The 17,925-nt window shown below is 41.6% G+C and overlaps 1 protein-coding gene across 16 annotated transcripts in view; it reads left to right on the plus strand.

Moving 5' to 3' along the window:
* Nucleotides 1-17,925, plus strand: part of DPYS (dihydropyrimidinase) — a 169,413-nt gene that overhangs the window by 5,312 nt on the left and 146,176 nt on the right. For all 16 annotated transcript variants that reach the window (XM_079901517.1, XM_079901510.1, XM_079901516.1 and 13 more), the window contains exons 2-4: nucleotides 9,048-9,206; nucleotides 14,183-14,362; nucleotides 15,622-15,811. In XM_079901517.1, coding sequence (XP_079757643.1) covers nucleotides 9,048-9,206; nucleotides 14,183-14,362; nucleotides 15,622-15,811 — 529 coding nt within the window. The remainder of the gene's footprint in view (nucleotides 1-9,047; nucleotides 9,207-14,182; nucleotides 14,363-15,621; nucleotides 15,812-17,925) is intronic.

Genomic DNA, 17,925 nt, shown 5'->3' on the forward strand with positions numbered 1-17,925 from the left:
TAACGCATACATCCAGATTGCCCTTCAATTTATGCCCCCCTCCCAGCAATACATCCTAATTCCCATCTCACTGCGTCCTAGCTAATTGTGGATATTTACTTTTTAAAAATCTATGCAAATTTAGTAGGAAAAACATAGAATTTCTTAATGTTTTTAAACAAGCATTTCTTTAATTGCTTGTAAGGCTGAGCTTTGAACATTCTTGTGTTAATAAGTTCCATGTTCCAGCTGTAAGAGTGTATAATTCTGTGATTTCCTTCAGTGGCTATTTACTGATTACAAAGTTACTCTTTGCACTAATCAGAGGAAGAAAATAAAACCATCTCAAAGATTAATTTGAAACCACTTGATACTAAATAGGGCTTTGGCCGTATTGAAGGTAGTGTGTGTTAGGAATCCTTTCACTGGATTTTACAGAATCTGGGACTTGCCTTCTTTCAGTTTTCATACTTGAGTTTTGCATGCTTTCCACTTCCACTGCTTGTTTTCTCCCTCACTTATCTGGACTGCATGCCTTCAGTGTCTGACAGAGGTGGTCAGGATTCAAGGTTTCCTTGACGTTGCTGTCGGGAAAGAAAAATTTTTCCTCTAACCTCTTATGTTTAGTTTTTGGGGGCCCACAAATTAAACTGACAAAAGACAGATTCACAAGAGAAAAGACAGATTTTTAAAATTCATGTACATTCAGTGCAAATTCACAGAAAAATGTGCTTCAAGGAGGCGGTTAGAATTTGGGACTTCTATATCACCTTAACAAGGGAAGGGGAGGGGAAGAAGGGCACCTATGGAAAAACAAATGACTTTTAGGAAAGACCAGTGGGTTCTTAGGGGAATAGCTGGAGACACGATAGTTCATGACGAGGTCTGTTTAGGTGCAGTGCAGGCTTCTAGTCTCAGGTGGTAAGAGTCATCTTCCTGGAGAGGCATTTATGACAATTCAGTTCTTTTGAAAAGCTCTGCTTTTAGGCAGGTAAGGGAGTTCAGGAAAAAAAGCCTATTCTCAAATGCCTGCAGCTCAAAATGATTTTTATGCCACAGTGGCACATTCTGGACCTTGTCACTGCCGTCTAATATGGAATAACCTTAAGCCAAGGAATTTTCAAGTTGATAGTTACGTTCCATGAATTCAGTCAACAAATCGTTCTTGGAAACCCACCGCGTGCCAGGCATTATGGTTGGGGTTATAGAGATGCAAACTGTGGTCTTTGCTCGCAATGGCAGACAGACTGGAGGTATATGGGGTTCTAATTTATCTTGGCTTTAATAATAAATTATATACAGTGGACTTTTGGACTTGTAGACTTAACTTGGACAATTTGTGACTATTTTTGAGTAAACAGGTTTTGACCTGGCGTTTTCCCTTGTGCTTGGTCACCATTCCTAATTGCTGGCATCGCTGGGCTGCATTTCCAATAAGTGAGCCTCTGCCACTCCCCAGAGCCTTCTCCTCAACACCGTCTTGTGCTTTTATTCAGATGTCACATAACAGTTGAGGGAGGACACTGCAATTTTTCTGTTATGTTTCATTGCATCTAATAGAGGAATTTCACGTTATAGTGATAGTCATGAGTTCCTGAGCCCTGAGGATCTGTTCACACGTAAAAGCTTAAAATAAAACAAACCATAGTCTTTTCTTAAAAACAGGAAATTATTGGAGGCATAGATGTAGAAATAGACTGTAATTCTGTTTTGTTAAAAGTCCTGGTTAACGCTGATTAGGTAATGGGCCTGGGACAAAACTGAGCGTTCAGCTTTCAAGTGTGCTCAGAGTCTACATTCTACAGTAACATTTTCATAGAAGGATTTTAGAAACCACACAGCCAGATGAAAGTTCCCTAGACCATGCCAGTGTGCAGCCACGGTTAAGAGTCACTGGACTAGGTAGAGAGGGGACAGGGAGAGAAGAGTATGGGTGACTCGCCTCTCTGAGGTGGAAAGGAACTCAGATCGTGCAGGGCTTTATGGGCTGTGTAATAATTGTTTTCTTCATCCTGAGAGCAGAGGGAAGTCAATAACAGCTTGGAAGTGGCCCAGACTAGCTGGTCTAGTCTAGTCAGAAGATGAGGGTGGCACAGGGCAACGGAGGTGCAGATGCAGGAAGTATGGAGACTCATGGAGTATGTAGGGGAGGGGATAGGTTGCTGATGGATTGGATTTGGGGATGTAGGGAAGGGAACAGGTAGACGTCAAGGGTGCCTCTTGAGTCTGTGGTTTGCACAGTGGGATGGGTGACGGTGTGATTAATGTTTCACATTTGGGGCGGCAAGGAGTGTGGAGAGGCACTGTGGAGGACATCTTTACGAAGCTGGATATGCTTCTAGAGTTGGAACGTAAACTGGGATCATGAAGTTTGTTTTCATAAGTCTTAGTGACTATGAGAAATCTGAAAATTCAGCCACTTGTTTTTCTCCCTAAGGCTCAAATGTACTGCTGGATTTCTTTTTGTTTTATTTGGGTCGAGCAGGTCCTCTGATAAATTTTAGTGAAACAAAGTTACTTGTTTGTTCTAGGATGAGCTTAGAAATGAAAATTCAGTGACACCATAAAAGGAAAGAAAATCTTTGGGATGCTTTCAATAATGATTTACAACCTAATACAGTCTTAAATAAAATCTTGTGTTCTGTCATATTATGACCCCACTTTTGGTTAAGAGTTTATCCCAATTTATGTTCTATCACGTTTCCACCTAAGACAGCACATGCTCTTTTCCTCTCAAGAGAAGGTTTTAGATAGATTGGAAGATTTTCAAGGGAGAACAGCCAAAGTAATTAGGAGCCGAAAGAACTGATTTATGAGCCAAGATTAGAAAAGGCAAACGCATTTTGTTTGGCTGACTGACAAATAAAGGAGAAGTCAATCAGCAATAAATACAAAGGAAACAATTAGGTTTTGTACAAGAATATGAAAGAAATTTTCACCCTTTACTGGTTCCCCCTCCCGTAAACTCTCTTCATTCTTCAGACGTTGACCCTGGTGAACATTTTGTGAAGTGGATCTAGAAGCATCTGATGTTAAAAGCAATTCAATGAATACTGAAAATATCCAAGGTGGGCTAGGAATGAGGTGTTCGGATGAGTTGGTTTGCTGGATAAAGTTAATTATCCCATGGCTAACAAGTGTGTGAAGGCCAAGAAGCACTAATATGGGCCTTTCCTTGTAATAACTCTTAGGGGCGCATTATTTCAATGGCAGTTGTCGCAGTGATGAACATCACGTGAGCTTAATACAGTTGCGTCTCATTTGTGAATTTATAATTTGATGGGACTTGTTTTGTCTTGGTATGGCTTTGGGTTTCCTGAATGCTTGATTCATTTTACCAACCTCTGCCTTTCTCCAAGTAATGATTCACTGATGACCCGGGGCAACAGGCTGGAAGTCAGATCACACTAAGTGGAAGATCGGATAAGGGGGAATGGCCTGCCTAGGGTTGAGGCCCAGAGTAGGCTGAATGTAAGAGCTCCTGCTCAAAGCTGTGTCCTCCTCCATGTTCCCAGTGAGAATTCACCAGCCGTGTGACCCTGGAGAGTCATTTGACCTCTCTGAGCCTCAGTATCCTCAACTGTAAAATAAGAAAAGCAATTTCTACCTCTCGGGACCATAGCAAGGCTTCATTCAATGAGCTAATGTGTGTAAGATGCTTAACCCAGGACTGGGCATTTGAACAAGCTCTTCTTTCAAGAGGCAGATACTTCCCAGGAGGGGCAGGTCTCCTTCACAAACCTCCTGGTGTCCCCTCTAATTGGGATTACAGAACTGCAGCTCGGGCACGTGGCTCCCCCGATCCAGTGGAAAGAAGGGAACATTTCAGACCTTGAAGTAATAGTCAGGGGTTTGAGATAACTTTGGGCAGCCAAGGGACCCTGGGTAACCAGAGAGAACCGAAGAGGCAGGAGGAAGAAAGAGGTTCAAAGGAGACTGGGGCGCTGACAGTGCCCGACCACTGTTTGCCAGGTCCCAGGGTAGCAGCCAGGATCCCTGCGGCAGGTGGATGGATAAAGCCCCAGGGGTTTGGAAAAAGACAGGTTCCGTTATCAATCCACTGCCTAGGATTGGCCCAGGCTGTCCTGTCCCAGGCACTATAGTTTTTCTAGATCTGTTCCCGTTTTGGGGTGAGAAGAAGGAGGAAATTAGGGAGGAGAAACAGAACGAGAAGAAACCAAAGAAGACGAGTGGCTGCTCCTTTTCTGTTCATTAGGGAGACAGAGCGTCTGGGATAAACCCTTATTTATGGCCTTTTAAATGATAGCCCCAGTAATTTCAATTTGCTGTAGTTAAAAAAAAAAAAAAGTGGCCATTTGACCATCACATCTTCAGTCTCATAAGAGGCCCATCGAAGTTGAGCTACTTAATTTATATGGCATGTACATGCGTACCTGGATTTGTATCACATATATGTAAAATCTTTATTTTTTCTTCTTTTGAAAGTTAGGCTTTGTTATAGAAAATGTAGCAACTATTGAAGAGAAAATGTAACTAGAGGAAAATTAAAAGGATCTGTAATCACTCCACCCAGAAACAGCCAGTGGCTCAGACCTGTTTTGTTTTCTTGCTAAGGGTTGGTATGTTCTGGAGCATGTCGCCGTGGCTTCTCTCTCTCTGGTTATTTCCCCTGACCTTGGGACCCCTCTGGCATCCTCTGCAAGGTGACTGCCACGTCCTTCTCCTGCGTTTGAGTGTTCGTCAGCATCAGGGCTGCGTTTCTCTGTCTGTAAACACACAGAGTGGACATGTGCCCGAGCACCTCATGCTCAGGGTGTCCACGGAATTCATGCTCCCTCCAAAGACCAGATCGGCTGCCCTCCTCTGGCCCCTCATCTGCCACCTCTCAGTCACTGCAGTCAAAATCAGCTCCTGGACTCCCGTCACCCCCGCAGACAGCCAGCCACTGCCTTGCCTTCTTCTGGGAACCATTGCTTCACACATCCCAGTCATCTGTTTTTAAAGTACAGTTGGTTTACGGTAGTACGTTGGTTTCAGGTGTACAGCACAGTGAGTCAGTGTTTTTGCAGATTATACTCCATTATAGGCTATTACAAGATAATGGGTATAATTCCCTGGGCTGTACAGTGTATCCTTGTTGCTTATCTGTTCTATACATAGTTGTTTGTATCTCTTAATCCCATACTTCTAATTTGTCCCTCCCCATCTTCCTTCTCTCCTTTGATAACCACAAGTTTGTGTTCTCTACCTGTGAGTCTGTTTCTCTTTTGCGTGTACATTCTGCCCTTTACCACTCTTCTGCTGATGCTTCCTCACGGACCCTTTTCTCAGAGTTTCCCCCCTGCTGTCAACTGTTACTGAAAGCACTGGCTCTGGAGCCCAATGACCTGGGTCCAGTCTTGCCTTTGTTATTCTCTAGCTGTGAGATGTGGGGAGTTACTTCACGGTGCTGTTCTCAGTTTCCTCAACTCTAAAAAGGAGTTAACAGTGCGACCTGCTGCAGAGCTCATGAGATGGTGAAAGCACTTAGAACATCAGTATAGTTCCTGGCACATAATAAGCACTCACTACAAGTTAGATACTATTACCCTTATTGGCAACTGCACATTTATGTCCTAATGCTAATTCAAATCCCAGCTTCCTCTGAATTCCCAGGAGTCTTTTCCTCTTCTAGGGAGCTTATCAATTTTAACTTCCCTTTAGCAATTCCTATATCACATTTACTATGGAAGTGTACTTGCTACCTATTAATACCATCTGATTATTTTATTACAGTTGTTTGTGCCTGTTTCTGTCTCCCCCTCTAGACAGTCTGATTATTTGTGTGTGTCTGATTATTAGTGTGTCACATGGTGGAGTGACCAGGTGAACCACTGGGGGGTCCAGTTTCTTCCATTTAGTCCCTTAGTCCTTGCTCTGTACAAGATCAAGAAATGGGCAGATCAAGAAATGGGCAGTGTCAAAACACAAAACACAAAAAACACAAGAAAGAGGTGATGTCGGTTGCTTCCTGGAAGTCAGAATTGGAGGGAAGACTTTGCATTGCATTGTGTGTAACAGCCCACTCACTCCCTGTAATGGCTTACTTGGGTAGACAGTTTTTTGGTAATAATTTTATTAAGATGTAATTGATATACAATACCAGTTAGCCATTTAGAGTGTACAGTTTAACGTTCTTTCGTATGTTCACAGAGCTGTGCAACCATCACCACAATCAATTTTGGAACATTTTTATCTCCCCAGAAAGAAGCCCATACCCTTTAGATAGCACCCCAACTTTCCCCAAGCCCCCTGGCTCCAGGCAACCACTATTCTACTTACTGTCTCTATGGATTTATCTCTTCTGGACATTTCATATAAACGGAATCATATGATATGTGATCTTTTGTGACTGGATTCTTTCACTTAGCATCATGTTTTCAAGGTTCATCCAAGTTGTAGCAAGTGCATCAGAACCTCATTCCTTTGTATGGCCAAATAGTACTCCATTGTATGAATATACCACGTTTTGTTTATCCATTCATCAGTAGATGGGCATTCGGGTTGTTGCCACTTTTTGATTATTATGGATAATGCTGCTCTGAATATTTGTGTACAAGTTTTTGTGTGGACATGTTTTCATTTCTTTTGGGTATATACTTAGGAGTGGAATTGATGGGTCCTATGGTAACTCTATGAGGAACTGCCAAACTATTTTCCACAGTGGCTGCATCATTTTATTTATATTTCTACCAGCACTGTATTTAGTTTCCCCACATCCTGCATGTGATAGACATTTAATATGGAAAGAATTGCTCTTTAAGCTTGATTTTCTAGTTCAGTAGACACTAAAAAAGTACTTTCTTCCGACACTTTAATTGACAGCACTATTAGAAAAATGCCCTTCAGCCTCCAGGGGTACCTGTGAGAAGACATTTGAGAAGGAAGAAAGTGAGAAGGTTAATCTGCATTCAAATAAAAATATAGAGCCTAAGGAATTTTTTCTGGCATTGTCATTATACCAATAGGGATTTCTTAAGAAATGCAAATATGTATTGTTTTGCCATGCATAAGGCAATTGTTATCTAAAGATAAGGTACAGGATCCTGTATAAATAGTGAGATTTTTGAGAGCAAAAAGAGTTGGAGTGGGACCAAGTGACTTAAGGAAAAATAAAAATCCATTGCAGTAAGCAAGAACAAGGAGATAGAATGGAGCTAATGTGGCAGCTGGGACCTTGGGAGCACTCGGCATGTCTGGGGGGCTGTTAGTGGGGGGGGGAGGGTGACAGGGGTGCAGACCTGGGAGGGAAGCTGGTGGCACTCCCTTCTTTGTTGTAACATGACCATGCTTCTGGTGGTGAGATGAGTCAATGTATGAAAAGCGGGGAAATGCCTGATTCTAAAGCAGTGGTGCAGAGGCTCATCACTCCTTGTGGGCTGAAGCCTATGAAGCGCTTACCATGAGTCAGACACGGTATTAAGCACTTTATATACGTCACCCCAATTCAATCCTCCCAACAGCCCTATGGTTCAGGTACAATTACTGTCCTCACTTTACAGGTTAGGAATCAAAGGCTCACAGAGGTTAAGAAATTGCTGTCTACACTCGCATGTTCATTGCAGGATTATTCACAATAGTCTAGATATAGATAAGTTAACATGTCCATCTGTGAATGAGTGGATAAAGGAAATATGGTGTGTGTCTACACTGGAATATTATCCAGAAAGAGGGAAGTCCTGCCATTTGTGACAAAGTGGATGGACCTTGAGGACATTGTGCTAATGAAGTAAGTCAGACAGAGAAACACAGATATTATATGATCTCACTGATATGTGGAATCTAAAAAAGCCAGACTCAGAGAAACCAAGAGTAGAATGGTGGTTGCCAGGGGCTGGGGACGGGGCGCATGGGGGGAATGGGGAGCTGTTGATCAAAGGACACAGCCTTCCAGTTACAAGATGAATAAGTTCTGGGGATCAAATGTGCAGAATGTACAGAACAATACTGTACAAGGAAAGAAGGAAGGAACGAATTAAGGAAGGAAGGGAAGGAGGAAGGATGGAAGGAGGGAAGGAAGGAGGGAAGGAAGTGGTTAAGGAATTGCTCAGAGTACCATAGCTGACAAGTGCTGAATCTGAGCTGTGCCCTGGAACCAATAAGCCTCTTTGGTCGGCGCCCTTAACCAGTGCACTAGTATATCCCTGCCTATGTTTTTTTTTTTTTCACCTACATTGTCTGAACACAGCAGTTAAAAACACATTTATCCATCTTTTAATCTTAGTTTAAATAAAATCAAAGTCAGTAATTAGTCAATGATTTAATAACTTAATAGTTTTTAATCCAGTTGTAGTGTAACATAGTGTAATATGCCAGGGGAAATAGCAGCTTCGAGGCAGATCGTGCAAGGCCTTGTAGATCATGTTAAAAAGATTCCATGCTATTCCAGGGGCAGTGAGAGGCATTCAGTTTTAAGTCTTGGAGTCAAGGGGTCACGTCTGTGCTTTGGAATTTCCCCCTAATTGCAAAAAGGGGTTTGCATTGGAGGAAGTAAGAGCAAAACTGGGGACATAAAGATCAAGCTGAGGGGTGACATTAAGACCAGAGCATTGGAGATGGATTAGAGGGGACAGCTGAGAATTAAGGAAAGATTAAGGAGTCACCAGTTGGTTGTGGGGAATGAGGGTCAGGTGGGAATCACGTGAGTCTCCCAGGATTCTGTGTGGAACACAGTGTAGTTAGAGATACAGTTCACCAAGATTGATTCTAATGAGGTGGATTGTGCAATGATGTTTTCTTGAGAAGAAAAATGTTTGAATCTTCTCCGTTTTTCCATTTTGGTTTTACTTTACAGCCTTCACTATTTTCTTTGGTCAAAGCCGTTTTCATTTCATCAGACGTGTCATTCTTTTTGCAGAAGCAATTCCAGCTCTTTTAATACTTCAGACTTTAATTTATGGAACATCTATTCATGTCTCTCTAGATCTCTTAAACAGGCAGCATCTTTGTGCAATTTCCCGCACCCATCAAGTTTGCCCAAGTGCTTGCGAATGCCTGTTGTTCAAGGGGATAAATGACTCAGCTAGAAAACTGATGGCTAACCTGTTGAAACTCTTCTGTGATTGCAGGCTGCCCTGGCAGGCGGCACCACCATGATCATTGATTTTGCCATTCCTCACAAAGGCCACTCCCTCATCGAGGCCTTCGAGACCTGGCGAAGCTGGGCTGATCCCAAAGTCTGCTGTGACTACAGCCTTCATGTGGCGGTGACATGGTGGAGCGAGCAGGTGAACCACTGGGGGGTCCAGTTTCTTCCATTTAGTCCTTTAGTCCTTGTTCTGTGCAAAGGTCAAGGAACAGGCAATGTCAAAACGTAAGCAACTGGTGATGTTGGTGGCTTCCTGGAAGTCAGAGTTGGAGGGAAGACTTTTCACTGCATACTCTTTTGTACCGTTTGAATTTTAAATCATGTGAGGTATTATCAACTTAGAAAACTAAAAAAAAAGTTAAGGCGTATGAAAGCGGTAGGATAAATCCCTTATACTCATTCACAAAAGACTTTCCTAATACTTAATTCATGAATTGTAAATACTTTAAATGTATTTTTTTTTAAGTACTGGACTTCTCAACTTAACAATACAGGACACTTTTAAGCAGTGTTTTCCCACAGATCGAAACTTTAGTTACAAATGTTTTTAATATCTGCGAAAAAACCAAGGAAGGGACAGACTGGGAATGTGTTCAAGGCCTTCTCCTAGCTGTGCACTAACCTGGTGCTCTGCTAACATCAACACCTGGTCAAGGCATTTCAAAACAGCTTACACAACCTTCCGTATCTGCTAATGATTTAGGTCATGGCAGAAATGATAACATGATTCAGACAGAAAAGACAGTTTTGAGAGACGTTAAAATATGTTTATTTTTTTTCCCGTGAAAACATGTATGTGTACTTTGGAAGGAACTTTGACTTGTGGTTTAAATCAATAACATGTTTTTCCACATTGAACTTAATTCAGAACTCGTTTTGCCAGAAAGGGCTCATGGGATGACTTTATTTGAAGTTACCATGTAACTTATGTCCCTCCTTCCTCCCAAAATTTGGACTGTAGACACCAAGTTAATATAAAACAAGTAATCAGTCTTTAACAGATAGTTCAGCAAACGTAATAGCAAGGTTTATAGTCCAGAGAAAAAGTTAATTTTTCCCCAGAAACGCCATTCTAAATGAGGCATCTGATCTCTTTCGTGCTTTTAGGGTCTTCCTACCTTCCTACCTTCCTTCTTCCCTCCCTCCCTCCCGTCCTTCCTCTCTATCTCCCTTCCTCCTTTCCCTTCTCCCTTCCTCCTTTCCTCCCTCTCGTTTTATAAGATAGAGCAAAGGTGAAGATGTTTGCCCTTACCAGTGTTCCTCACACTTTAATATGCAAATGATTACCTGGTGAATATTGTTAAAACACAGATTATGTTCAGTAAGTGTATTACTTCGCTAGGGCTGCTGCAACAAAGAACTACAAACTGGGTGGCTGAAACAGCAGAAGTGTACTGTCTCACAGTTCCGGAGGCTAAAAGTCTGAGATCAAGGTGTTGGCAGTGTTGATTCCTTCCGAGGGCTATAAGGAAGAATCTCTTTCATGCCTCTCACCAGCTTCTGGTGGTTTCCTGACAATCTCTGGTATTCTTTGATTTGAAGGAGCGTCACCTGAATTTCTGCCATCATCTTTACATGATGTTCTCTGTGTGTGTGTGTGTGTCTGTGTCTAAATTTCCCCTTTTAACAAAGACACCAATCTTATTGGATTATGGTCCACCCTGCTGACCTCATCTTAATTACATCTGCAATGCCCTTATTTCCAAATGTTGACCTGAAACAAACAGACTGCTGGGTATTTCTCCAGCAAAGATGGGTTAATTTGGGATCAGCAGAGAATTGCAGTTCAGGGTCTGCAAGCTTGGCGAGCCACGTGCAAGTCCCCGCAGGGCAAGGGAAGGAGCAGGCTTTCCTCGAGGGGGAAAGGAAGCTGGGGGGGCTGTAGTAAACAAAGAGTCCGTGACGTTTCATTGGCTGAGTCCTTGCCAAGAAAGGAGTCTTTTTTTTTTTTTCCCTGTGTTGACATGCAGGTGTGAGAGCTCCCCCTTCTGGTCTCCCGACATCCGCTTAATTGAGGTTTCTATTTATTAATTTTTTACACAAGCGAGGCCACATTTGGTACTGGGGGTTAGGACTTCAACATATGAATCTGGGGGGGACACAGTCAACCCATCGCAGTAGGTCTGGGGCAGGGCCTGAGATTCTGCATTTCTAACAAGCTCCCAGGTGATGCTGATGGTGCGAGAGCAATACAGTCTAGTGAGACTTACCCATGGATATGGATGTGGATGACAGGGATGTTTAACGAGGCCACCTTCAGAAAGGCTCTTCTACTCAGGGAGTAATAGGTATTTCATCTGAGCAATGCAGATCATAACTCCCTTTGGGAACTCCATCGTGTGAATATTCCAACAACGTTTAAAGCAATTTTTTTCTGACTATAAAAGTAATAGACTCATGGTAGAAAATATGAACTTATAAAGAAGCTTAAAAAAATGAGGCACACTATCGCAAGTCCTGCCCTTGCTGTCGTCGCTTAATGGATCTTGGAACCCATTCCATCATTTCAGTGATGCCATTCTCAGCATTTTGGTGTTTGCCGTTCCTTTTCATGCATTTATTCATCCAACAAAAAGCTACTGAGTGGCCACTATGGACCAGGCACTATTCTAGGATATAGCAATGGACAAACTGCACAAAGGCCCTGCTCTTACGGGGTGGAAATTCTAGAGGAGGAGGCAGGCCATCAACAGGTAACTATATTATATGCCAGGTGATAAAGCGCTATGGAGGAAAGTAAGGAAAATTAGTAAAGGAATAAATAGTGGTGGAAGTGAGTAACTTAACATGTGATATTGTCATTTTTAAAACTTTGCTGATTCAGTAGGGAAAAATTGCGTTGTTTTATTTTGTACTTTTTTTTAATAAATTTATTTGTTTATTTATGGTTGCGTTGGGTCTTTGTTGCTACACGCGGGCTTTCTCTACTTCTGGTGAGCGGGGGCTACTCTTCATTGCTGTGTGTGGGCTTCTCATTGCAGTGGCTTCTCCTGTTGTGGAGCACAGACTCTAGGCACGTGGGCTTCGGTAGTTGTGGCTCGCAGGCTCAGTAGTTGTGGCTCGTGGGCTCTAGAGCACAGGCTCAGCAGTTGTGGCGCACGGGCTTAGTTGCTCCGTGGCATGTGGGATCTTCCCGGATCGAAGCCATGTCCCCCACATTGGCAGGTGGATTCCTAACCACTGTGCCACCAGGGAAGTCCCTATTTTATACTTTTTAATCAGTAGGAAAGTTAACATTTTTTCCATGTTTATTAGTCATTTGTATTTACTGTTTGAACTGTAACATTTTTTTACCTAGAATGTTAGGGTTTTTCTTATCAAGTAGAAAAAGCAATAACTCTTTTTAAATTTTTTATTAACTAAGAGCTATAATCCTGTCTGTTATATATTTTTATGTTTTGTCGTATATTTCTGTTTTATATTTTATGTTATATATATGTATGTGTGTGTGTGGTTTTTTTTTTAACATGTAGAAATTCAAGCAATTTTATTTGATCGTCTTCTGACTTTTCCTTTGAAGTTTTTAGTCTTTGTTGAGACTAGAATTGGACCTGCAAGGGCAATTACTAAGCTAGTTTTGATCTTAACTTGTCCCTTACCGTTGGTGTGATGTTGCGATTTATAATAAGAAATGCATATCTGGTCTCCGTCCCTATTTCTGGCACAGAGCTCCTAAAACCCTTGGAATTTCCTAAGTGATGACAGCAACAAAGGTGTCTTTTATTATGGTAAAGAGGTGATTTTTAGACCCCACCTGAAGATGGGGACTGATTGCCCCAGGAGCCAACTGTATTATTAGAGGGTTGAAAATTTCAGTCCCACCCAGCTGACCTGGAGGGGAGGGGAGAGGGGCTGGAGGCTGGATCAGTCGCCAGTGGCCAATGCTTTAATCAGTCATGACTGTGTAATTGAGCCTCCGCCACAACCTAAAAGGATAGGATTTGGAGAGCTTCCAGGATGCTGGGCAATTGGAGATTTGGGGAGAGTGGCGCTCTCAGAGAGGGCATTCAAGCCCCATGCCCTTTCCCCATTCCTTGCCCTAGGACATACCTCTTCCATCCAGATGTTCATCTATATCCTTTATCGTATCCTTTTATCATAAGCTGGTGATCCAGTAAGTAAAATGTTTCTCTGAGTTCTGTGAACCGCTTTAGCAAATTAATTGAATCCGAGGAGGGGGTTGTGGGAAGCTCTCACTTATAGCCAGTTGGTCAGAAGTGCAGGTGACAACCTGGACACCCCATAGCACGGAACCCTTAACTTGCGGAACACAGTGCAGTCTACCTGGTGCAGGTAGATAGTGTGAAAATTGAGTTTAATTGTGGGATACCCCCCAGCTGGTGTCTGGAGAGCCGCTTGGTGAGGGTGGGGAACCTCCCCACCTCCACACATCGGAATCGGTGATCAGAACCTTTTAGTTGGCAACCCAGAAGGCTCCTGAGGCTTCTGACAGGTCCAGAGTCACTCAACTCCCAGGAGCTGCCAGTGGCTCAGTCTGCATCTTCCACTACCTGCATCTCTGAACTCATCCTGTAGGTTTCAGATTTGACCCAAACCCTTACTTCACATTAGCTCTGATTCCTTCTAGAGACAAAATTGCCTCTGTTGCTGCCAGTGGCTTCGTTTTCATGTTCTAGAATAATTTCTTCTCATCAGGAGATAGATGCTGAGAATTTCATAAATTTTAACAGTGAAGTATTTGGGGGAAATACTATTAACTGTTTCATGATTTAAAGTATTGTAGGGACTTACTTCCCTGGTGGTCCAATGGCTAAGACTCTGCACTCCCAATGCAGGGAGCCTGGGTTCGATCCCTGGTCAGGGAACTAGATCCCACATGCCGCAACTAAAGATCCCGCCTGCCGCAACTAAGACCCAGAGCAGCCAAAATAAATAAATAACGTTTAAAAATAAAAGTATCGTAACAACAGCAATTCATCAGATGAAATGAGGTCTAACCTAGGGGAAAGATCAAGACCTTCATTACATTTTTCTGGAGTCCAACTGATGTCCTTATTTTACTTCACTTTCTTCTGAATGCAAGAATTTGGAGAATGCTGATATTATCTTTAAATTAAAGAGTGACATTCTGCTGTGGGTTTTGTGCCCTTTTAGGTTAAAGAAGAAATGAAAATCCTTACCCAGGATAAAGGTGTGAACTCCTTCAAGGTGTTTATGGCCTATAGAGATCTGTACATGCTGAGAGATGTGGAGCTGTACAAGGTCTTCTCCTGGTGCAAGGAAATTGGAGCCATTGCTGAAGTTCATGCAGAAAATGGAGACCTAATTGCAGAGGTAAGTAACTGCCTTCCAGAGCTTCCACAGAAATGAAAATGGCCATAACTTAAGGTGAGGACGACTGGCCCCAGGTAGGTAAATTCCTTTAATGGATTGGAAGAAAGGAAATTCAGAAACTGATTTTATGTGGCTTGGAAACGCTTGACTTGAATTACTTGCTGTCCGGCTCTGAGTTTTTTGCAGGTGGCATATGTATTGGAATGAGGAGTTCCCTTTTTCAGATCAGTTATTAGATCTCAGACAAGGTTTATTCTAAAAACACAAATATTTTTCTTTGTGTCCCCAGCATTTTTTTTTTTTTTTTAGGTAGCTCAAGCTGCTGGTTCAAAATGCCAAAGTGTGGACATCGGTGAAATCTGATGACTAAAGCAGTGCATTAGGTAGCTGTTTAAAGCCCCATTCTTTTCAGAAACTGGGTATTAAAATGTGCTGCGGGGGAATCTAGATGATATTTCTCATGTTAATTCTGTTATTAATGCCCAAAGGTACACCATCTGCAAGATTTAAAGAGCTGTCTCTTACCCTTTATATTAGCTGATCTTTCTGTCTCCCTGGGCTCAGTTCCCATTAAAGTCAGTGAGATGGAGGCCCCGTGGCCAGGATGGGGGGTGGGCGGTGGGCAGGGGGGTTGATAAGAGGAAAACGTGAGCTGTAAGCTCAAACACACCAGGTTTAAACTGGACTCTTCCGCCTCCTAGCTGTGTGACACCAGGTGAGTCATTTTGACACTCTGAGTCTTGACTTCTGGACTTTTTTGTAAGGAAGGAATAACCCTTTTGGAGAGAGGAAATACTGGTCTAATATCACTCCGTGGATCGGGGAAGAAGGCAATGAAGACAATGAATCAGTAAAACATAGAACTAACTACGTAATCGCATGAGTCGCTTCATCAAGGATATAATATGGGGGACTAGAATACTTTGTTTTATTATATTTTGTTCTGAACCAATAAAAAGTCTTAAATATGGACACTACTTTTCAAAGACTGTGATTAGAACAGACCTCATATCTTTGTCACCTTTTCAATCAAAATAATTTGATTGTGAAATATGTATATGAAAAATTAACATATGCTTTGAGAGTAGTAGATTATTTTTACCCAAAACACACACTGTCTACGCACACATTCACACACACCTATACCTAATAGATCTAAAATAAAAGCCTGGCAGTGCATTCGTTTCACAACAAAATTGTAGGAGTTGTCGTTAGTAAACCTTTCTCACCGGTGTGTATGTTCCTGCTGCCTTTTTTAGGGAGCAAAGAAGATGTTGGCTTTGGGGATAACGGGTCCTGAGGGCCATGAGCTGGGCCGCCCAGAAGCGGTGGAGGCAGAAGCCACGCTGAGAGCCATCACCATAGCCGGCGCCGTGAACTGCCCTCTGTGCGTCGTGCACGTGATGAGCAAGTCCGCAGCAAGGGTGATAGCAGATGCCAGGAGGGATGGTAATTCCTGAACTGTAGCCTCGCTTACAACTAGTACTGTTAGCTAAAGTGTAAGGTAAAATAACGCCAACCTCTGCTTTTGCTTATCAGAAAGTTGCCCATGAATTCCCACAACTTTTCTTTCTTTTTTATTTTGAATTTTATTTTTTTATACAGAAGGTTCCTATTATGTTTTATACATATTGGTGTATATATGTCAATCCCAATCCCAACGTTTCTTCCTCCCTTTTTATTAGCATCCTTTCTGTGTTCTTGCAGCCTTACACGTCTGTCTGTTTCTGCCCTCTTCAGCCGCAAGCCCCGCCCTTCACACCACTAACTGCCAACTCTCCAGTGAACTTTATAGAAGCTTCCCTGGCTTTTAGGCACCTCCACTAGCCCTTCCAGTACCTGAATCAGGGTCAGGCAGGGCACACAGTAGGTGCTCCACAAATTCCTTTTGAATCGAATTGATTCATCTCACAGCAACTTGATTGTTGGCGCGATTGAAGCAATTATCCAAATAGTGTTTTTATGACAATTATTATAAGATTTTTAAAGCAAAGTTATGTTTACTCCAAATTGCTTAATTGCCTCACTTCGATAGTGTAATTTTATGTGTAAACAGTCATCTTAAAAGAAGGAGAAAATCTCCTATTTTTGATAAGAATTGAACATGGAAATAATTTTATTCATTAGCCTGTACTGGGAAAGGAAGAATGAAAGACAAATAACGTGTGTTTTAGTCAATAGTTTAGACCCTCCTGGGATGTGGTAGTCGTTTCTATCTCTCACTTTTAGGAACCCGGATAATCAGAAGTAGTTGTGTAAATCATCCTGGCTGTTTGTTTTTTTAACCTGAAACTGGCTGCATTTTTATAACATCGATCTTAAAAACTATGAAAATAGATTTGGCATGTCTATAATTGACACTAAAATAATTTTTTTCAAAATTGCTTCTTGTTGCTTGAGTTTCAATAAGGATTTTGTGCAAGCTAAATGCATTTTTAAATGTAATCTATCAGTATCATGTATTGAGTCACCTCAGTTTCACACAGGAGTTAATAAGGTCTTACTACCAGCCATTTCTGGTTGCTTTTTTTCCCCACATATAGTATAATTTCAGTATAAAAGAGCACACCACTTCAAAAAGAATCTGTACTTCAATTTTAAGTTATAGCTTCAGGTTTTGCCACCAGATGGCGCTGTTGCTAGCTCTGTGAAATTGGTTTTCTCTATTTGCTTTGCAAGTGGTGTACCGTGTCCCATAGCCTGTCAGTCAGGTCCGTAACGTCAGAATATGGTTTAACAAATAGCAAAATCAGCAGAAATGGTCAATCTTAACCCACCAGCAATCTGTGATTTTGCCAGTTCTGTCAGGAAACAGTTTCTCGATTTGAGTATTTATTTTGCATTGGGATAGAATTCCATTAGCAGCGGAGTAAGTCTAGGGAAGGTTTTAGAATGTAAATCGTAGGCAGAAAACTATTAAAATTAAATATGAATATTTTAATTTTATTTTAAATTATTTTTAAATATAATTTTATATTTTGAATATGGAAAACACTTACCTGGCCCAAAAGTCAAAGTGATATATTAAAAGATATATTCTCAAAAAAAAAAATAAATAAATAAAAGATATATTCTCAGAGATATCTTGCTTCCTTCCCTAGCTTCTTCATCACATACCCATAAGTAATTATTTTTATTAATTTATTTCTGGCCTACCCTGTAGTGTTTCTCTTTATGAAAAAGGAACATATGTATATTCTTATTTCTCTTTCTTTCCTACTTGAAAGGTAAAATCCATAGTGTGCTGTATCTTGTTTTTTCCTACTTGAAAATATGTGCTAAAGGTCAGCTCATATTAGGTATAGAGAGCTTCCTCATTCTTGTTTACAGGTGCAGAGGATGCCACTGTATTTGTTCAACTAGTCTCTAATTATGGACATTTGGGTCGTTTCCAGTCTTTAGCTGTTACAAATAAAACCACAGTGATGTCCTTTGCCTATGCTATTTCATATTTGTGGAAGGTGTATTAGTCTCCTATTACTGCTGTAACAAATTACAGCAAACCTAATGGCTTAAAGCAACACAAATTTATTATCTTACAGCTCTTTAGGTCGGAAGTCTGC

The sequence above is a fragment of the Stenella coeruleoalba genome (assembly GCF_951394435.1).
Source record: "Stenella coeruleoalba genome assembly, chromosome: 17".
Taxonomy (NCBI): Eukaryota; Metazoa; Chordata; class Mammalia; order Artiodactyla; family Delphinidae; genus Stenella; species Stenella coeruleoalba.